At 40.4% G+C, this 23055-nt stretch overlaps 2 protein-coding genes across 4 annotated transcripts in view; both read right to left on the reverse strand.

The window, feature by feature from the left end:
- Positions 1–23055, reverse strand: part of LOC125458242 (protocadherin-10-like) — a 147206-nt gene that overhangs the window by 12427 nt on the left and 111724 nt on the right. The window contains exon 1 of one of the 3 annotated variants that reach the window (XM_048543341.2): positions 9768–12499. The exons of the other annotated variants lie outside the window; for them this stretch is intronic. Coding sequence (XP_048399298.1) covers positions 9768–12206 — 2439 coding nt within the window. The 5' untranslated portion in view covers positions 12207–12499. Of the gene's footprint in view, positions 1–9767; positions 12500–23055 lie in introns of those variants that run through there. 3 annotated transcript variants of the gene reach the window in all.
- LOC125458243 (protocadherin-10-like) overlaps positions 13839–23055 on the reverse strand; it is a 60247-nt gene continuing 51030 nt past the window's right edge. The window contains exon 2 of the mRNA XM_048543344.1: positions 13839–13873. Within this exon, the coding sequence (XP_048399301.1) occupies positions 13856–13873 (18 nt within the window). The 3' untranslated portion in view covers positions 13839–13855. The remainder of the gene's footprint in view (positions 13874–23055) is intronic.

Below are 23055 nucleotides of genomic sequence, written 5' to 3' on the forward strand. Positions count from 1 at the left end.
CCTCCAGAAATTCCAACTCCCCAGTCCCCAACATTCCATTTTCTCCCCCTTCGTCCAGGAACTCCCTACCTACGTCCGTGACACCACCCACGTCCTCCACCCCCTCCAGAACTTTCAATTCACCGGTCCCCAACAACTCATTTTCACCATGGACATCCAGTCCCTATACACCTGCATTCCCCAAGCAGCTGGCCTACAGGCCCTCTGCTTCTTCCTGTCGCACAGACCCAACCAGTCTCCCTCCACTGACACCCTCATCCACCTAGGAGAACTCATCCTCACCCTCAACAACTTCTCCTTCAATTCCTCCCACTTCCTACAGACAAAAGGGGTAGCCACAGGTATCCGCATGGGACCAAGCAATGCCTGCCTCTCTGTAGGTTCTGTGGAACAGTCACTCTTTCGCACCTGCACTGGCCCTAAACCCCACCCCTTCCTCTGTTACATTGATGACTGTATTGGCGCCACTTCATGCTCCCAAGAGGAGCTCAAACAGGTCATCCATTTCACCAACACCTTCTACCTCATCCTTCAGTTCGCCTGGACCATCTCCAACACACCCCTCACCTTCCTGGACCATTCTGTCTCCATCTCAGGTAACCACCTACAAACCGGTGTCCATTTCAAGCCCACCGACTGCCACAGTAACCTTGAATGCACCTCCTCCTGCAAAGATTCCATCTGCTATTCGCACTTCCTTTGCCTCCGCCGCACCTGCTCCCAGGATGAGGCATTCCAATCCTGCACATCCCAGATGTCCTCATTCTTCAAGAACCGCAAACTGCCCCCGCAGTGGTCGAGAAAGCCCTTGACTGGGTCTCCCGCATTTCTAGCACCTCATCCCTCACACCCCGCCCCCACAATGATCACCAAAACAGAATCCCCCTGGTCCTGACAAACCACCCTAGCAACCTCCAAATACAACGCATCATCTTCCGACACTTCCGCCATATACAACCCAACCCCACCCCTGTCTGCCTTCCAGAGAAACCACTCTTTCCGCAACTTGCTTGTCCACTCCACACTCCCCTCCAACCACACCACACCTGGCACCTTCCCCTGAAACCGCAGGAAGTGCTACACCTGCCCCCACACCTCGTCCCTCACCCCCATCCCAGGCCCCAAGATGACTTTCCACATCAAGCAGATGTTCACCTGCACATCTGCCAATGTCGTATACTACATCCGCTGTACACATTGTGACTTCATCTACATTCAGGAAACGAAGTGGATGCTTGGGGACCGCTTTGCAGAACACCAATGCTCGGTTTGCAGTAAACAACTGCACCTCCCAGTCGCAAACCGTTTCAACCCTTGCTTTCCTTAAACGACATGTCCATCCTGGGCCTCCTGCAGTGCCATAATGATGCAACGCAGAGTTTGCAGGAACAGCAACTCATATTCTGCTTGGGAACCCCACAGCCTAATAGTAGCAATGTGGATTTCACCAGCTTCAAAATCCCTCCTCCCCCACTGCATTCCCAAAACCAGCCAAGCTCATCCCTGCCTGTCTACCCTGTTCTTCCTCTCACTTATTTCACCTCCCACCTCAAGCCGCACCTCAATTTCCTACCTACTAAGCTCATCCCGTCCTCTTGACCTGCCCGTCCTCCTCGGACTGACCTATCCCCTCCCTATCTCCCTACCCATACTGTCCTCTCCATAAATCCTCTCCTCTATCCATCTTCAGTCCGCCTCGCACATCTCCCTTTTTTTCAGATTCCTCCCCCCATCTCCCTTTTCTGATGAAGGGTCTGGGCCCGAAACAGCAGCATTTGTGCTCCTAAGATGCTGCTTGGCCTGCTGTGTTCATCCAGCTCCACATTTTGTTATCTTGGATTCTCCAGCATCTGCAGCTCCCATTATCTCTGAACACAAAACTGTCTACATGGGTTGTGCTCTTGCTGAACACATCTGTTAAATACCCACAACGTATCATATCCGAAAAGCTCCAACACAAATCGTCAAATATATTATATTTCTCAATCCTGTTCAATTGTTTTGCCATTTTATGTTGTGTCACAAACTTTAAAGAAATCTTCTGAGTAAGAAAAAATAAACAAGCTTTCACTCGACCGTGCTCACAATAACTGCTTTATCTGTGTCCAAATAATCAAACTGAATGTGCTATCATTTTCAGGTGTCAAATACAGATGGACAACAATTACGGTCCAAATTCATTTGGCACAAAATCACTGTAGACTGCACTTTGACACATGTCGTGTGAATCAGACCACTTTCATCATAGGAAATGGTGGTAGAGTTGAAATAATTCAGAAATACTAATCGATAGATCCAGGCCAATTTTGTTGCACCGTTGGCACAAATCCCAGCACGGCAGCTGGTGTAATTTAATTTCAAATTGTAAATATCGAAGATAAATTTCGTCTCAGTAATTGTGGGCATGAAAGTTATCACCACTTGTCATAGAATCTCGTGCAAAAACAAAGCTGGCAATGGGAATTTCAGCACTTGCAGATTAAAGTGGCAAATAGCATAAACAAATCCTGGAATCAACCAGGGCCAAATTAAAGAGCATTTTAAAAAAAGATAACATTTAATGCTCTCCATCTACTAGCATGCAGCATTCACTGTTAGAAAGGAGATTTGATAGCGGAAGGAAAAATGCATACTTGTTACTGCCATTATGGTGACATGTCTGCAAGTTGGCCAAGACTTGAAATTTGATATTAATGGATATTGAACATTCTACATTCAACATTCCAACTATTGCACAGATGACTGTTAAGAACGTGTTGGATGACATTATTTGTGAGAGAAGATTCTCGATTGGAACATGGAGATGTTCTAAAGAAAAGTCATAAGACCATCAGCCATAGGAGCAGAAATTAAGCCATTCGGCCCATCAAGTCTGCTTCACCATTCAATCATGACTGATAGGTTCTGTAACCTCATTCTCCCCCTTACTCCCCGTAACTCTTGATCCACTTGATAATCAAGAACCTATCTAGGTCCATCTTAAATTTACTCAATGACCTGGCCTCCACAGCTTTCTGTAGCAGTTAACTCCACAGATTCACCACTCTCTAGATGAAGACAGTTCTCCTTATCTCCATTCTAAAAGGTCTTTGAGTTGTGAGAGCATGGAATGCGTTGCCAGCAGCAGTTGTGGAAGCAAGGTCATTGGGGTCATTTAAGAGACTGCTGGACATGTATATGGTCACAGAAATTTGAGGGTGCATACATGAGGATCAATGGTCGGCACAACATTGTGGGCTGAAGGGCCTGTTCTGTGCTGTACTGTTCTATGTTCTATGTTCTATGTCTTCCCTTTATTTAAGGCTGTGCCCTCAGGTCCTAGTCTGTCCTACCGATGGAAGCATCCTCCCAAAATCCAGTCTGTCCAGGCCATTCAGTATTCTGTAAGTTTCAATTAGATTCCACACACCCCCTCCAACCTCCTCCATCTAAACTCACATGAGTTCAGCCCTAGAGTGCTCAAATATTCCTCATATGTTAAGCTTTCCATTCCTGGGAACATTCCAATGAACCTCCGCTGAACCTGCTGCTGGGCCAATACATTCATCTTGAGATATGGAGCCCAAAACTGTACACAATACTCGAAATGTGGCCTGACCAGAGCCTCATTAAGCCTCAGGAGTACACTTCTGCTTTTATACTGAATTCCTCTCAAGATAAATGCCAACATTGCGTTTGCCTTCCCGACTATTGACTCAACTTGCAAATTTACCTTGAGAGAATCATGGTTGAGAACTCCCAAACCTCTTTGCACTAAAGACTTCCGAATTTTCTTCCCATTTAGAAAATAGTCCATGCTTTTTACTCTTTTGATTAAAGTGCATGACCTCACACTTTCCCATGTTGTAGCCCATCTGCCAATTCTTTGCCCACTCTCCTAACCAGTTCAAATCTTGCTACAGCCTTGCCCACCTCCTCAGTACTACCTAGACCTCCAGCTATCTTTGTACCATCTGCAAACTTAGTTCCTTCATCTGGATCATTAATGCATAAAGTGAAACGTTGTGGTTCCAACACTGATTCTTGTGGAACAACACTTGTCACCAACTGCCATCCTGAGAAAAACCCATTAATCCCCACTCTCTGCTTTCGGCCCGACAACTGATCTTCTATCCATGCTAGTGCCTTGCTTCTAACAGCATGGGGCCTTTTATTTCTCAGCAGTATCCTGTGCAGCACTTTGTTAAAGTCCTTCTTGAAGCCAGGTGATAACATACGTTGGCTCTCCTTGGCCTACCTTGCTCGTTACTTCCTCAAAGAATTCTAGCAAATTTTTCATGAATGACCCCCACTTGATGAAACCATGCTGACTTTGCCCTACTTTACCAAATAGTTCCAAATATCCAGAAACCTCGTTCTTTACAATAGACTCCAAAATCTTACCCCCAGTCATTATGCAAATCAGCCTGTAATTTTCCGTCTTTTTGCCTTACTCCCTTTTTATACATGGGTGTCACGTTAGCAATTTTCCAGTCTTCTGGGACCCGCCCTGACTGAAAAATCACCATTAACACTTACACTATCTCTTCAGGTATCTCATTTAGAACTCTGGGATGTAATCCATCTAGTCCAGGTGATTTGTCCACGTTCGAGATAGTCAGTCTTACTGGCACCTTTTCCTTGGTGATGGCCATCATATTCAGCTCTGCCCCTTCACTCTCTTGAATTCTTGGAAGATTACTCATGTCTTCCACTGTGAAGACTGATGTGAAGTAATGATTCAGTTCCTCAGTCATTTCCTTGTTCCCCGCTACTATCTCTTCACTGGATTAAGAGCCCAGCGATAAAGCCACTCGGGCATCTCCTCCCCTGGAGCCCGGCTCCTCTCTCATACCTCTGTTGCCTTTATTCAGCTGTAATACCATTACCACTGATTCTATCGTCTCCCTCTCAAATTGCAGAGCAAATTCTGTCATCTTATGACCACTCCTCTGAAGGACTCATTTACCTTAAGCTCCCTCATAATGGAGTTGAAAGATAAATTATGTTTCTCCCTCCACAGGTGCTGCCAGAATTGCTGAGTTCATCCAGCATTCTCTTAGACTGTTTCATATTTCCAGCATCTACAGTATTTATTTTTCTTTTTATGTTGTGATGTGGAATGCACTGCATATAGCTAAGAAAGAGTGAATGCATGAAACATGGGTAAGAGTGGTTTGGATGAAACTACACAGTAATCCAATTAGGACTTAAAACAGTGCAGGCAATATGAGCAAGCAATAATTGTGAGAACCTCAACCTACGTAGAGATTGCGTAGATGCATTGAACACCATTGGAGGAAGATATCCCGAATTCTGAAAAAAAAAAGTGCAGCTTGATCTGAAGACAGGGTCTTAAATTCAAAAGATAAAGCATAATTATCAAGGATGATTGTAAGGAGTAAGGTTGTTGTACAGGGTTAGAAAATAATTTTTAAATATTTAGCGGCTGCTAGGCAATGAAGAGTATATAAATAATAAAATGTACATTTGAAATATATCTTCCTTTAACGAAAAATACAACAAGGCACACGACAGAGCCTTGCATAAGATGTGATGCTGAAAATAGTGTTTTGCAAATGAAAAGTTTATTAAATGGCAGATAGATTTTAAGATTGAGGATTTGGACAATTTTCAAAATCGAAAAAGGAGGATGAAGCAAGTAATGTTGAAAATGGCAACTGAATATAAGTAAAAAATAAAGAAACTAACGTGAAAAAGGATTTTAAAGCCTTCTTCAACTCTGTTAGCATGAAAAGTTAAGCAAAGACAAGTGTGGGTCCATGATAGAGAATGACTGGAAAACACCTGTCAATAGTAGGAAAATGGCAATGATAAACAAAATTTCAATCAATTCATTTACAACCTACTGTTTACTAAGAAACTAAAACAGAAATAACTTACTACATTAAAGAGAGAGAATATTGGAGCAACTGACCAGACAAAAATTGGCAAATCTCCAAGAACTGATAACTACTGCTGTAGATTATTTAAAGAGAGCGTTACCGATATCAATGATGCATTACTGATTATCTTTTATGATTCTATTAAGTCTGCAAGGATGTTTGCAATTTGAAAGTTGTAAATGCAATGCCTCTATGTGAGAAAGAAGAGAAAGACAACAAAAAAGGAGCCACAGACCTGTTTGTCTGATATCTGTATTAGGGAATAGACTAGAATCAATTAGAAAGGTGATTATCCTTCGATGTTCATCAAATAATTATCTGACTGTAAAAAGTAATTATAGATTAAGAAGGCGATTTATGTTGGTCAATTTTGGAAGTGTTTTGAGAATATTAGCAGCAAATTGTCAAGAGGAAACAGTGATTATGCTGTTATGAATATAAGAATTTTTTTGGTAAAGTTCCACTTAAGAGGGTGATCAAATAAAATTGATGTGCATTGGACTGAAATAATGCACCCTGTTTTGAGTATCTGGAGAAGTATGCTCCACAGATTGGGGCATGCTAACAGCTCAGAAGTGAGGATGTTTGCTGATGATTACATAATGTTCAGCACCATTCAGATACTTAAGCAGCCAATATTCAATCCAACAAGATTTGGACAATGTCCAGATTTGGGCTGAAAAGCAGCAATACAAATGTCAGGCAATGACTATCTCCAATAAGACACATTGTAACTACTGCCTCGGCATTCAATGGTATTTCCATCATTAAATCTCCCACTATCAATATCCTGAGGGTTACCATTGACTACAAGTTATTGTTCCTCCCTTCACTCTGACACATATGCTTCCTTAGCAGTTTGAAGCACCATTGCAGGCTTAATAGGTTTTGAAATATGATCATGAATGCAAAGAAAAGGTTGATTATCCTCTTTTTCAAGCAATTCCAAATGCGTTTTTGCTGAGTTTGCAGATAACACGGAGACAGATGGAGGGAGCAGGAGTGTTGAGGAAACGTGGAAGCTGCAGAAGGATTTAGAAAGATGAGGAGAATGGGTAAAGAGGGGTGAGACACAATACAATGTGAAAAAAGTTGAGGCACATCGGTAGGATGAATAGAGGCACAGATTATTTTATGAACTAAGAAACAGCTCTGCATCTGGAACACAAAGTGACTTGAGAGTCCTAGCCTAGTTTACGCTTATCAAGGAGATTCAGTTGGCTGTTAGGAAAGCAAATGCAATGTTGTATTCATTTCAAGTGAGATAGAATACAAAAACAGAAATGTACTGAGATAAGGCTGTGGTGCGACCATATCTAGATTATTTAAGCAGGATAGTGCCTCATATATGCAGAAGGCCATGTTGGCTTTGGAGGGGTCCAGTGGAGGTTTACAAGAATGATGCCAGTGATAAATGAACTGCTGATAAATGAATGAGCAGAGATTTAGAACTCTGGCTCTGTAGTCAATTGAATTCAGAAGGATGAGATCGGATCTGATTGAAACTTACTGGACACAGTGGACACGTAGAAGATGTTTCCATTAGTAGGACACATAAGATCCAGGGGAACAGCCTGAAAGTGAAGGTATGGCTCTTCAGAATTGAGATGAGGAGTAATGTCATCAGCCGTAGGATGGTCAATTTGTGGAATTCGTTTCCACAGAAGGCTGTGGGGGCCACAGTATTAAGTGCATTTAAGAACGAGATGGATATGTTCATGGTTGGTAAGGGGATCGAAGGAGAGAGAGAGAGAAGGAGCAAGAACGGAGATGGCAAATTATCATCCATGATCCAAGTATGGAACAGACTTGATGGACCAAATGGCCTAATTCAGTTTCTATAATTCAAATTCGAAATTCAACTGGGCTCGCTATATAAATGCCTTGGTGACAAGGGCCAGTCGCAACTAGGTATGCAGTGTTGAGTAACTCATCTCTTGACTCTGCAAAGCTGTTCCACAGTCTAGAACGCTTAAGTCAGGAGTGTGATGGAATACTCCCCACTTGCCTCAACGGATGCAGTTTCATCAGTCAAGAAGTTTAATCCTATTTACCATAAAGCTGCCTGCTTATTTGGCACCATATTCACAATCATCCACTGCCCCCACCATTGGTCAGTGTCAACAGTGTGTGCAAGATGTACTACAGAAATTCACCAAACATCCTTAGACAGATAAAACTCCATGGCCAATTCTATCTAGAAGGAGAAGTGCAGCAGACAAATGGAAACACCACTAAAGGTCTCATCTAAAGTAAATAGACTACAGCTCAGAAATAAAGGGAACTGCAGATGCTGGAGAATCCGAGGTAACAAAGTGTGGAGATGGATGAACACAGCAGGCCAAGCAGCATGTTGCTTGGCCTGCTGTGTTCATCCAGTTCCACACTTTGTTAATAAAATGTGAGGCTGGATGAACACAGCAGGCCAAGCAGCATCTCAGGAGCACAAAAGCTGACGTTTCGGGAAGGGTCTAGGCCCGAAACGTCAGCTTTTGTGCTCCTGAGATGCTGCTTGGCCTGCTGTGTTCATCCAGCCTCACATTTTAATATCTTGGATTTCTCCAGCATCTGCAGTTCCCATTATCTCTCCCACACTTTGTTATCTTAGACTGCAGTTCACCAGTGTTTTCTCATTAGTAGCTGCTGACAGACAATAAATGCTGGCAAGCCAGCTACACCCATGCCCCACTAGTGAATATAAAATTTGCAAACCATAGAGTGTGGAAAAACTTGGACATTCTCAGGTTGACAGGTTCTGGCCATTGGCAGACTGCAAGGGTCACTGCTTCTGTCTCAGTTAGTCATAATTTATATGAATGGTTAAGATAGGGATATCAAATGTTCTGTTTCAGATTTGATGCAAATACAAAGATTGAAAAGAACTTTAGTTGTTAGGAAGATTTAAACAGCCTTCAGACTAACTTACAGGCGCTGGTGGAATAAATTGTAGAAATGTTTGAGGTTGTAATATTTGATTGGAGGATTGAGGATAAAGAGTATTTCTTACAAAGTGAGACATTGGAAGGTTTTGATGTCCAAAGATTTTTCTCTGTTCTCAACTAGTTTCCATTTGATGGATACATTTACTTTTTTCATACACTTCTTTCAATTTATGTTGTCTTGAAAACTATAACCTTTCAGACCAATATTCATTGTCTTGTAAATGATTTCATACAAAGCAAGAAATTGTAAAGTGTTAATGTCCAAAGATTTTCCTCTGTTCCCAACTATTCCCCATCTGATGGATGCATTTTTGTACACTTCTTTCAAGTTATGTTGTCTCAAAAACTATATCTTTTCAGACCAATATTAATTGTCTTGTAATTTTTTTCCATGCAGTAATTATAATTAAATAGTAATATGATAGATTTGCCTGCTCAATATACTACGTAATATAACGTGTTAAAAAAAAAACAAATTTGTTTCAACACCAAATAATGTATTCGACGGGATTGTTCTGTTATACTTTGTTGGATCATTCAATGTTAACAATAACTTACATCACCATAATTAATTGTGTCAAGTCCTCACTATGAGACTATGGCCAGCAAAATGCATATACTTAATGATACAGACCACCATGGCACTTAGAAAAGTTATCACAAAAGATTCAAAATTGTTCTCACTTCAATTATTGTACTGTTTGAATTTTTCAAGCTGCTAACGAATGGACTATTATAGTTTATCATATTTGTAGTTGGTCCTTGAATTTATACAGAATCTCTCCATTAGCTTTGTCTTTTACTGAACTGTCTGCTAATTAATTTTAGTTAATAAAGGCTGAGTTATCCCTCCGTGCACATTGTTACACTTCATTTATATTTTGGGCGCAAATACTTCATTGGTATGTACCCAAAATATATTTAGTTGTGTATTTCTCACCTCGTGAACTGGGTGTCTGCTGGTAGAAATTGATGGTTTTCCAGCTTTTACCGTAACACATGTGCCAGCCCTAAGGCCAGCCATGGATGCAGCAGAACCACGTAACTTTGGAAACGTCACATCATTCAGAACTGGATCATAGTGAAGCTGTTGAGGGAGTCTTTCATTTTCACAGGCCTGGATATAAGTAGATGGTATCTGCAGGTTTAGGCTCGCCTTTTGTATTTCTTGGCGAGAGTTCCTTTCAGAAAAGCATGACGTATTACAACGGCAAAAAACGTTTCTTCGTCTGTGCAGCTTAATAACGAGAAAAGCAATAGCTAGAAGTAAAACAATTGATGTTGCGCCAAATAATATCATCAGGTAAAATTTGATGTCAGAGATCCATGGCACGGGGGTTCCCGAAGTTCCAACTCTTGATTCCTTTTCTTTCCCATCATCCTGCACTAATACATGAATAGTGACCGAAGTTGAAAGGGATGGGGTTCCATTATCGCTTACCAAAATTACAATTTTTATGCGGATTAAATCCTTGAGCGTAAAATGGCGAATAGTCCATACTTCTCCCGTTTCCTGAGCAACAGTAAACATACTTTTGCCGTTGGACTGATGAAGCTCGTATGAAAGCTGCGCATTCATACCAGAATCAGCATCCGTAGCTGTCACCTTGGTCACCAAATATCCTGGTTCGGCCGAACTCGGTATTGTTTCCTCTACTCTGGACCCTTTGATTGCCAAAGGGGACACGATCACAGGGGCATTGTCATTCTGATCTACGACGATCACATTGACAGTTACATTACTGCTGAGTGGAGGGGAACCAGCATCTGTCACTTTAACGTGGATTTCAAAACTTTTTAATTGCTCAAAATCAAAGGATTGATGAGCATACAACACACCATTGACAGCGTTTATTGAGACGAACGTAGATGCAGGAAAATCATTTATCACGTTATCCAAAATCGTATATGAAAGTTCGGCATTCCGATCGAAATCTGGATCAAAGGCTGACACAGAACCAATTGAACCACCGTCAACATTGTTTTCTGCTATATGCATGTTGTAGGAAGGCTGTGTGAATTGTGGCACATTGTCATTGATATCTATAACTTGAACTTGTATTGTTTCTATGGCCGTGAGTTGGGGAGAGCCATGGTCCGTACATATAATTGTAATGCTGTACTCTGGTACATTTTCTCGGTCTATATCACCATTTGTCACTAATGTATAGTAATTATTATAGGAAGTGATTAGCTTAAACGGTAGAGTTGGGGGGCTTCTGCAAGAAACCTCTGCTGTATTCTTAGAATCTCGGTCTACAATTCTGAGAACAGCTATGACGGTGTCTCGTGAAACGTTTTCTGAGATCGTGCTCGACGTAGTGGTTAATATTATTTCTGGAGCATTGTCGTTGATATCAGTAACTATCACTAAAACGTTGCAGTATACTGCCACTGAATATGGGCCTCTGTCTTGAGCTTGCACTGAAATCTGATAACGATCGGACTCTTCAAAGTCCAGGATTCCATTCACGCTGATTTCTCCAGTGGTCGCATTTAACCTAAAGGCCTTACGTATTTTACCAGGAGTGTGATCACTGAAAGAATAGGTTACTTCGCCGTTGAGGCCTTCATCCACATCGACGGCAGTTACTTTCACAATCAGTGAATCTTTGGGTGTATTTTCTGCAATCGTAACTTGGTAACTGTCTCGTTCGCACACAGGAGCGTTGTCGTTCCCATCAACTACAACAATTTTAATTTGCGTGGTAGCAGATTTCTTCGGATGCCCTCCATCAAGCGCCGTTAATGTTAATCCAAAATTCTGTTCTTGTTCTCTGTCTAAATGTCGCTGCAGCATCAGTTCTGGGATACCAGCGTCGCCGCCGTCTGGTTGTGATTTCAATGTGAAGTACTGGTTTGGACTCAGTTGATAGGCGCGAACACTGTTTGTTCCAGCATCCGCATCAAAGGCACTCTGCAGTGGAAAGGTTGTTCCAACTGGCGTCAATTCTGACATTTCCAGGGTAACTTCGTGTCTCGGGAAAACTGGTACATTATCGTTTATGTCGAGAATGTCAACTTCAATGCGATATATTTTAAGTGGATTCTCGATCACCGCCTGTAACATTAGAATGCAACTGTAGCCCTGTTCACATAACTGCTCTCTGTCTATTTTTTCCCTGATATGCAAAATTCCAGTTTCTAAATTCACGGTTAAGTATTGTCCTTTCTTTTCAGATGCAATCCGAAACCGGCGCTCGGATAGTTGCTGAATGTCTAAACCGAGGTCTTCAGCAACATTTCCAACAAAGGCACCAAGCTCCAATTCTTCAGGAATTGAGTAACGAATGTTCCCAAAAACTGAAACGGTGTGGTACACCAGAATGAGACAAAGACCAGGCCACAGCAATATTCGGCTCTTCAGCGAAAAGGCCATTCTCGATCAAGGCATTGCTTGTGATTGTCTCTTGTGATCCTTGTGATTCTCTGGTAAATTTTACGCTACTGTTGTAACAAAGAAAATAAAAATACTCACTAGCTTATGTTTCCCGAGTTGAGAAATAATCGATCATTTTTCGTTCGGATCCAATAGTTCTTTGTGAAGTTCGCCAAGAATACTTCTAAATATCTCAATGGATGTTCTGCGACGAATCGTTAGATGTGAATTGAGCGCACGGAGAGACCAGTGTTCTTCATTTCCTCGACACTGCTCAGTATTTGCTGCCGGGGGAGTGGTGCTGGATCCTCAGCCACATTTCCTCACCTCATTGGTAAACAGCGACACAAAGAGACTCGGCCAATAATAACAGTTAGTCCTCTTAAAGCAAGAGTGCCTCCACTGAAGCCCAGCCGAGCTGCTTTGTGAATTTAATGTTGTGCAACTTCAATTGATCTTTCGGGCAATAGTTATAAGATTCATATGATGTCTCCATTACCTTGTAAGCTAGTTAACGGCAGGCATTACAGATTTCAAGACGATTCATTAAAGCAATATTATTCATTCCCCATTGGGTATGAATAATAAGTATAAATGGCGATAAAATTTTGAATGGTGACCAACTCTAAGAATGGTTTCATAGCTTAATTCATTTTCAATACCACTCCACGACAGTTATCTGCTTCATGTATCAGATTGAAGAGGTTATCTTTACTAAATATGCCACTGAAATGTGTTTATACATATGTTGATATTTTAAAACCGAGAATAATTGATTTCTGTTCACATTTGTGCATGAATAGAAATTAAATGACCTCTGCTTTTTGTGATCTTTATAAATGACTTAGGATGAAGAGGTGGAAGGGTTGGTTAGTAAGTTTGCCGATGGCACCATGGTTAGTGGAGTTGTAGACAGCAATGAAGGGCTGTTGTAGTTTGCAACGCGACACTGACAGGATGTAGAGTTGGGCAAGGAAGCGGCAGTTGGAATTTAACCCAGAAAAGTGCGAAGCAATTAATTTTGGAAGGTCTAATTTGAATGCAGAAGACAAGGTTACTGGCAGGACTCTCGGCAGTGTGGAGGAACGGAGGGGTCTTTGTGTCCACGTCCATAGATACCTCAAAGTTGCTACCCAAGTTGATAGGGTTGTAAAGAAGGTGTATGATCTGATGCCTTTCTTTGGCAGGGGAATTCAGTTTAAGAGCCATGAGGTTATGCTCCAGCTCTGTAAAACTCTGGTTAGACCACACTTACAATATTGTGCTCAGTTCTGGGCACCTCATTGTAGGAAAGATGGGGAAGGTTTAGAGACGTTGCAGAGGTGATTTACCAGGATGCTGCTCTGGATTGGAGGGCTAGTCTTATGAGGAAGGTTGAGGGAGCCAGGGCGCTTTTCATTGGAGCGAAGAAGGATGAGAGGTGACTTGATAGAGATGGACAAGATGATGAGGTATAGATGTAGTGGATACTTTACATCGTAACACCGTTTTTCCTTCACTTGATATTCCTACTTCCCGTCAATATTTTATCTTTAAAATCCAGAAGGAAAACACCTCTCACCTCGTAATCTGTTGCCCTATTTGTAGAGATTAATTCCTTTTCATGTTTTTCAGCGGCACATGTCCTTGCCTTGAGCTCAATCATTGAATCAGCTGAGTCGTGTAACCTGAGGAACAGTAAATCATTCTTAACGGTTTCATAGCGATTTTTTTTGTATAAGATTCACGTTTTCATAAGACTCTGTACACTTGGGCGCTATCTACAGATTAATGCTAGCCTTTTCAATTCCTTGGAGAGAATTCCTCTGGGAGAAACATAACGTATTCCAACAGCAACAGCCTTCGTTGGCCTCATGTGCACCACAGCACACTTTAAAACCGCGAAATACAACAGCCAGGAACAAAACACATGAGGTTGTGCCAAATAAAATCATCAGGTAAACGTTAAACTCAGACTTCCATTGTCTACTGGTCTCCAACATTCCAGTGTTTGATGCACTTTCTGTTTTATCCTCGACATGTACATTAATAGTAATTGTCGATGAAAGGGATGGCGTGCCATTGTCCCTCACCAAAATTGCAACTTGTATGTGGATTGAATCTTTGCGTGTGTAGTGGCGAATGGTCCACAGTTCGTCTGTTTCCTGAGCCACAGTGAAAAGGCTTTCGTCACTAGACTGATGAATTCCGTAAGAAATTTTTGCATTCATACCAGAATCAGCATCTACGGCTGTCACCTTTGTTACTAAATAACCGGGATCGACGGATCTTGGTACTGTTTCCTCGATTTCTGATCCTATCATTGGCAAAGGCGACAGAATGACAGGGGCATTGTCATTCTGATCCATAACGATCACCTTGACAGTTACAGTACTGTACTGCTAAGTGGAAATGACCCTGCATCCGTCACTTTTACATGGACTTCAAAACTTGTTATTTGCTCAAAGTCAAACGATTGGCGAGCAAACATCTTGCCATTGACAATGTTTATTTGGACGAACGAAGGCAAACTTTGCATCAGGGTATCCAAAATCGAATATGAAAGTGCGGCATTTTGATTGGAATCTGGATCAACAGCTGATACAGAACCAATTGAAGCACCAATAACATTGTTTTCTGCTATATGCATGGTGAAGGAAGGCTGCGTAAAGAGTGGCGCATTGTCATTTATATCTGAAACTTGAACTCGGATGGTTTCTGTGGTCAAGAGTGGAGGGAACCCATTATCGGTGCATATAATTGTAATATTGTATTCTGGTATAACTTCTCGATCTATATCGCCATCTGTTACTAATGTATAGTAATTATTAAATGAAGTGAATAGCTTAAAAGGGACAGTTCGTTAGATTCTGCAAGAAGCTTCTGCCGTATTCTTAAAATCTCGGTCTACAGTTCGGAGAACAGCTATGACAGTGCCCTGTGAAACGTTTTCTGCGACCGTGTTCGACGAAATGGTAAATAGCATTTCTGGGGAATTGTCGTTAATATCAGTAACCATTACGAAAACATTACAATGGGCTTCCAGCGGATGTGAGCCTATGTCCTTCGCTTGTACTAAAATCTGATAACGTTCTGATTCTTCGAAGTCCAGCTAAATACTTCACGTGTTTTGTCAGGGGTGTGATCACTGAAAGAATAGATTACATCACTGTTCCGACCTTCGTCCGGATCCGCGGCAGTTACCTTCACAATCAACGTACCTGTGGGTGCATTTTCCGAAATCGTAATTTGATAAATTTCTTGACCGCAAACCGGGGTATTGTCGTTTGCATCAACTACATTAATTTTAATATGCATAGTTCCGAATTTCTTCGGGTTCCCTCCATCAAATGCCGTTACCGTTAATTCAAAATTCGGTTCTTTTTCTCAGTCCAAATATCGCCGCAGCACCAGTTCTGGGATGCCGTTTTGCCCACCATCTGGCTGTGTTTTCAATGTGAAATCCTGGTTTGGGCTCAGTTCGTCAGAATGAACTCAATTTGTTTCAGCATCCGGATCAACTGCACTCTGGAGTGGAAAGGCTGTTCCAAGTGCTGTCATTTCTGATATTTCCAAGTTAACTTCCTGTCCCTGGAAAACTGGCGCATTATCATTTATGTCGAGAACGTCAACTTCAATGCGGTCTCTGCTAAGTGGATTCTCTATCACCGCTTGTAATAGTAGAATGCAACTGAGGCTATGTTCACGTAACTTCTCTCTGTCTATTTTTTCCTGGATATGCAAATTTCCAGTTTCTAAATTCACGGTTAAGTATTGTCCTTCGTTTTCAGATGCAATTCGAAACCTGCGTTCTGACATCTGCGTAACCTCTAAACCGAGGTCTTCAGTGATATGACTAACAACGGCATCAACCTCTAATTCTTCAGGAGTTGAGTCGCGAATATTTCCAAAAACCGAATCGGTGAGATACACAAGAATCAAATAAACACATGACCGCTATGATACTCGGCTGTTATGCATAAAGACCATTGTCGATTGAAGAATTGCAGATAAAACAACGATTCTCAGATACATTTTACTCTCCTGTTGCAACGAAGCGAATACAATCTTTCATTACCTCATGCTTCTTGATTTTAGAAATAAACGATCTTTTCTAGTAGAGATCCAAGCGTTTTATTTTAATGTCAAATTTACGATGATTGTTGTACAAATCCCTACAGGTTTGCTGCAGCTAATTCTTAAATGTGAATCGGACCAGTGGAGACAGGGGATGATACTGGTCAGTATACGTTGCAGTGCTGGAGGGGGTGGGACGTGAAGCTGGATCCTCAGTAACATTTTCTGACCTCATTGGTAGACAGCGACACAAGCAGACTCGCCCAATAATAACAGCTTGCACTCTTAAAGCCATAGTGCCTCTCAGAAACCGATAAGAAAACAGTTTTGTGCATTTAATGCTGCGCAACTTCAAATGACATTTCTGGCAAAACTTATTGCAGTAGTCTCATGGCTTTACATGATGCTACTGCCGTGTTATCTGTTTAGTAGGATAGTGTAAGGATCTCACCACCATTCATTAGAGTAATTTTGCTCATTCCAGTTTCGACGTGATCAAAAAATCTAATATATAAGACTTCATTCATATAGCTATTCACATTGTTATTCCAATCAACTATTCAAGTACAAATAGTAATATTTTACGGTCAAGGTATATTTGAAAAGTGGCTAAAATAACGAACTTCTCATCTCTCATTATCTGCTTTGATATATTCACATAAATTGTCAAAGATGCACTTTTAAAATAAAAAATATTTTTGCCAATTCATACTGATAACAACCGCTTCTTCAGACTTTACAGACATATAGAAATGACCACCAAGTTCATTGTGCTGGCGGAGATGCATTAAAATGTTGCCCAATATATGTTCAGTATCAATCCACTTTAGGCATCTGCTGTATGTATAACATTGAAGAGGGTACCATGTCAGCCATGCTAACGAAAGTTGTTTATCCATGTATTCATAATTTAAAGCAAAGGATAGTTGGCTTCTTTTCACAATTGTATGAATATAAATACAGCAATGATGAGATACTTTGTTTCTTAACGCTGATTGAAGGATAAATATGGCCAGGGTACTGAGAATACAAGAATAGTCTCTTCTTCAAAATAATGCCATGGATCTTTTTAAGTCAAGTGAGCAGAAAGGTGGCACATTGCATGAAAGGAAAAACAAAACATTTTCAATACTGCAGCACTTCTTAAGGATTTACTGAGCGGTCCCTGTCTCTCTCTTGTACTGGAGACTGTGTGATTCAGCAATAGGATTTGCACAACAGACAGTGCTTGCTGTAACTTATTCCATTGTTTACCATGAAAGCTGTTATTTAGGGATAGTTAAAACATTTTGACTTAGCTCACAGCAGCCATTAGTTACGAGAGGTAAAAAAAGAAATCATAGAATCTCTACTTTGCAGAAAGAGGTTATTTGGCAAATCAAGCCTGCACCGACCCTCAAAGAGTTTGCCAAACTGACCCACGACCCGCCTGATCCCGCCCTATCTCCTTTATTCTGCATTTACCATGGCTAACCCATTTAAGCTACACACCACTGGGTGTGATGGGGCGTTTTTAGCATGACCAATCCACCCAGCCTGCATTCAGTCAACGTGATCCACCTCCAACATTGCTTCTGCACTTGCTACTTGTAGAAACTATAGTTTCTCACAGTTCACACAAGATTTTGCAAGTCTATGTTTGAAGATTTCTCTCCTTGTTAATTGAACCCAAGGCTTTAACAGCAAGTTTGTGCTGACTGGACTTTCACATTCTTGTACCAGCTGACATTGTATACGATTCATCTGACCATAACACTGAACTTCTCCTTTCTGAAAACAACAGCAGGCACCACGCTTAAAAAAAAACTCTGTTGCAGGCATACCCATCCTGTAATAATGCAAAAAAAAAAGACATACCACTCTCCCCAAAGATACCAAATATTTCGTCCAAATTCATCATACATGTATCTTGCTAATTATGCTAATATATTTGGAATTAGGTTTCTGTCATTGCACAAACTCGTGAACAAGCTATTGGGAGACATTCTTTACAATTGCACCAATGGTACTTTCGATGACACACATCTTCTACATATCAGTGGAAAACTCTTAAATGTCCATTCAAAGTTTCCTTAAAATGAACTCTAGCGCGATTTGTTTGGAAATATTTCCGACTTATTCATCCTCGTTTCTGTCTTAATTTCCTTCTTCAGATCTTTAAGCTTTTTTTCTACTTGAAATGAAAAATATAACTATATAAATGTAAAGGCCATGTTGCTGTGGGATGCATGAAATGAAAAAAGAAGACAGTTTGTTTCATCAATTAAAAGGGACACATTTCATGATTACAATTTATGCTGATAATTTACCAGATTATCAGATCGTTAACAATCATTACAAATGCTTAATTGTTATCAGTATTATGTGAAAACCCCAAAAACATCGACCAATACAATCTAAGAAAAGGCACAATCTGTGAGTATACAGGTTTTTTTTTAAATTGCCCGAGTATAGTAATTTTTATTTCAACAGATACTACTTAGATTGTTCATCATAATTCAGAATTTTCTCATTTTACCTTCTCTGATAACTTGTTTTTCAATTCTATCACCAGTTTAGAACAGTTATCTCAAGTTAAAACTGAAGTTGACGTCCCACTGCATATATTTTAACTGTTAACTGAAGAACAATGCTCCACTTTACAGTAAGTTGTGAATATAATATTTCGTTGCTCCTGAAAAAAAGCATTTAATTCGTTAGTTGAATCGGATGGTGTCACGTTTAACGCCAATGTCTTCTGTGTGATTTTACTTACCCATCTAAACGTCGTTCTGTAGGGGTTTTCTTGATCTGAAGCAATCTTTGCGTTGTCGTTAATGTCATAGTTTGCACTGGAAATCCAAAGGTTTTGACCCATTTACCAAGAAGAAGCCTTTGTATTTTTTTTAACTTATCATGCTGCGTAACGTGAAATACAACTTCCGAATGGCTGTGCGCTCACGCACCTGCTGCCCTTATTCATCTCTGCCACTGTGTTTCCAAATTTAAAAGTTTCTGTATATGAAGCTTTGGTAACTTGACGCAGTGCCTCTTGGAGATAGTCCAGATCGCAACCATGAAAGTGAAAAAAGTAATGAAAATGTAAAGTAGCGGTTTCAGTTTCATTCTCGTGGGCTATTCAGCTGCGTCCAGAGTCTTGAGTGTAATTGTGCGCAAACCAGCAAGTACACATTGTCGGTGTACATCTACATTATGGCCTCTAGGTAGTAACGATACTTTCTGGAGTAATAAATTGAGGCTTGTAGAGCAGAGAAAAAGCGTGCTGACACAGTGATTGTGCTTGTCATTTACAAAACAAGGCGTTTGGAAACATAGGCAATATGCTGATGTAGGACATCTGAACATTATTAGTCCTAGGATATTTTTCTGAACAAATTACAGAAACATATTGGTGCCGGAAGGATTAGTTTCCAAAACTAAACTATCAACCAAAGAAGTACAATGAATTCAGGCAATGTGGAGCATTTCCTCCTACTTTTATTGAATGGAACATCTGGAGATCTTTGATTCTGTACACCAACGAATGTTGTTTCAGAGTCTGTGGAAGACACACTGTCAACTAAGCTCGACAATCAAGATCGTTGATATGAGATTAGAAAGGCTTTATCGTGGAATTGGCTAATTCAAAACTAAACGAAAAAAGTTAGTGAGCAAATTATTGCTCACGAATTCACTCTTGGTAACAATGTCATCATTTTAAGACATGTTACTTGAATATGGGCTTATGGGCGTGAGAACACAATGTTTCGATTTCAATCATCTTGCTTTTTGTGGGCAAGTTAAACGTTGTCAATCTTACATTTTCTTGCTTAATTGTCTTCTTGTAATCACATTGTAGAGATTTATCAGATCAACAGTGTGGTCTTTTACTGAACATATACAGATGTCAGTTAATTATTTACACAATTACTGAAATAACAAAGAGCTCATTTGTCATGCGCACGACCTAGATTAAAACAAAACGCTGCTTGGGCTAAGAAATATGGTATATCTTCCATCGCACATTAGGGTCAGGCAATGATAGCATGTGAACATGAAAACAAGAGTAGGATGTTCAGCCTGTAGTGCCTGCATTGTTATTTAACAAGACCACACTTTATCCAAGATTTTCATCCTGTTTACCCTCATTAACCCCACAATTTTAGGCTATTAGTAATCAGAGATGTATCCACTTTTACTTTCAACGTATCAACAGAATGACAATCACAACCATTTGTGGCAGAATGGTCGAAATATCCACTACCTCTGAGGAAGTTCCTAAATGTCACCCCTTAATTTTATTTCTTAATTTTATTTAGTCATATTTCTCTAGGCCTCTTAACGAATATCTTATCTCCATCTACCCTATTTACCACTGTCTTTTGGTTTCAATAGATTCAACTGTCTTTACTGAAATCGTTACAGAATACAGGCCTTGTTTACTCTCTCTCTTCAAAGGACTGTCGTGCCATTAATGAAACAAATCTGATGAAACTGAATTACACTTCCTCAATAAAATCACCTTTCCTAAAATAAGAACTAAACACAATAGTAAGCATTTCAATGGCTCAAGCTTGTTTTGCCATTCGATATGATCATGGCTGATCTCATGTTGGCCTCAACTCCAACTTCCTGCCCACTCTCTGTAACCCTTCAAACCATTACAAACGAAATATATGCCTACCTGCTACTTAAATTTACTGTACTGGCATCTATCATTCTCTGGAGTAACGAATTCCACAGAATGAACACACTTTGTGAGATATGATTTCTCATTGTGAGATAGCAAGAACTGTAGATGCTGGAGTCAAGATAACAAAATGTGAAGCTGGAGAGCAGGCCAGGTAGCAACAGAGGCATAGAAACACTGATGTTTCGGTCTGAAGAAGGGTCCCAAGCCAAAACGTAGCTTTCCTGTTTCTCCGAGGCTGCTTAGCTGCTGTGTTCCTGCAGCTCCATACTTTCTTGTCCATGATTTATCATCATCTTTGTTTTAAATCTGCCATCCCTTATCTTGAAACGATGAACTCTCATTTTATGTTACCTGACAAGAGGAGGCATCATTTCTTCGTCTACAATGTCAATACCGTTTACTATCTGAAATATCCCAAATAGACCTCCTCCCATTCTTCCAAACCCAATAATATAGCGGCTTAAGCAGCTCAATTAAAGACAAACTCCTCACCTCGGAAATAGAACTGCATCTGCCATTCAATAAGGAAACAAAACTGTGAACAACGCTCCATGGGCAGTCTCATTAATGTCCTGGAGAATTGCAGTGACATTTTCCTACGTTTATTCTCTACTCCTTGCGCAAAAATGCCAAAGATCAAGTGGTTTTACTTATTATTTGCTGGACATGCGTGTTAGTTTTCTGGAATTCATGCACGAGGTCACCCTAATCCCTTCTCACTGAAATATTGTGAAGATTCTCCTCACTTACATAACAAGTTGCCTTTATTTCTTACCCATTAAAACTGATTATCTCACACTTGTCCTCATAAAACACAAACTGCCTTTTTTGGCTCATTTGCCTAGATTGTCCATTTCAAGTTATAATTTTCTCATTTCTGCATTGCAATTGACACCTATTTTGGAGTCAGCTGCAAATTTGGCTTTCGGACATTCTGCCCTACTTTCAAGTCATGAATATATATTTTTAAATAGTAAGGGTCAGAGGATTGAACTCTCTGGTAAATTTGCACTCAAGTATTTTAGCAATAAGGGCTACAATTCTATTAGTCTTCCTTAAAGATTATTACAACAGTGTGTTACCTTTCAGTGGATGATTTACAAGGTACTCAAGTTCCTTTGCATACTTATTCTTGCCAGCCTCTCAGCATTTCGGAAATATTCTCCACATCTGTTGTTCCTCCCGAATGCAGAGGTGCTTGTGCTAGACTAGGGTGAACGAATTCAGACGTCAAATGACACCAGGTTACTGTCCAAAAGGTTTATTTGAATTCACAAGTTGCTCCTTCATCAGGTGAATTGGAAAGAAGTGCATGGACGCAGGACATATAGGCGGAGAGATAATAACAAGATAATTCAAGATAGTTAAGACTGCGAAAAGGTAAGTACAAATAGTGTGAGTGGAATGTCGACAGGCTGACTAACAACTCTTCTCAGGTGATCAAAAGTGTCAAATTATATGATTGAAGTGTCAACAGCTGAATAAGAAGTGAAGGGATGGCCTTTGAACCGATTAATTAAGCTAGAGAGTTAATGAGAGAAGACAAACTTCTGTGACTTCTGAATTCCTCCCGAAATGAATGGCCACAAATTTATCAACCTTCTGTCCTATCTGCCGTGTTCTTATCCAGTCATTAATTCTGACTATGTCCTCCCCAATAGTTTTATTATTACGTGAAATCACTTAATTTTGCTCACCTTGCATTTTCTTCAAGTTTCGTAAGATTACAGTCAGTGACTACGACCGAAACATTAAGCTATATTACAAACTTCTGCAGTTAAAGTGCTGTTCCTTTTCAGTGGTCAGTTGGTCAACACAAGAATGTTTTCTGCATTGCAACTTGCTGATTTTTTTTTCTGAACATCTGTTAGCTGATACCTACTTTTCCTGTATTAATGTGTTGATTTTGCACACCAACTTTCTCTGGGTCACTTTATCAAAAAAGGACTCTGAAAGTATAAATATTCCACATTCATCAACTTCTCTTATCGATTCTGTTCGTAACATCCGAAAACAAAGCTCAACTTGTTTGTCAAACACAAGCAAATTTGCAAATCCATGATCATTATGCCCAATCAGATTACCTTTATTTTTATATTCAGGTACCGATTCCTGACGTCC

The sequence above is a fragment of the Stegostoma tigrinum genome, chromosome 13 (genome assembly GCF_030684315.1).
Source record: "Stegostoma tigrinum isolate sSteTig4 chromosome 13, sSteTig4.hap1, whole genome shotgun sequence".
Taxonomy (NCBI): Eukaryota; Metazoa; Chordata; class Chondrichthyes; order Orectolobiformes; family Stegostomatidae; genus Stegostoma; species Stegostoma tigrinum.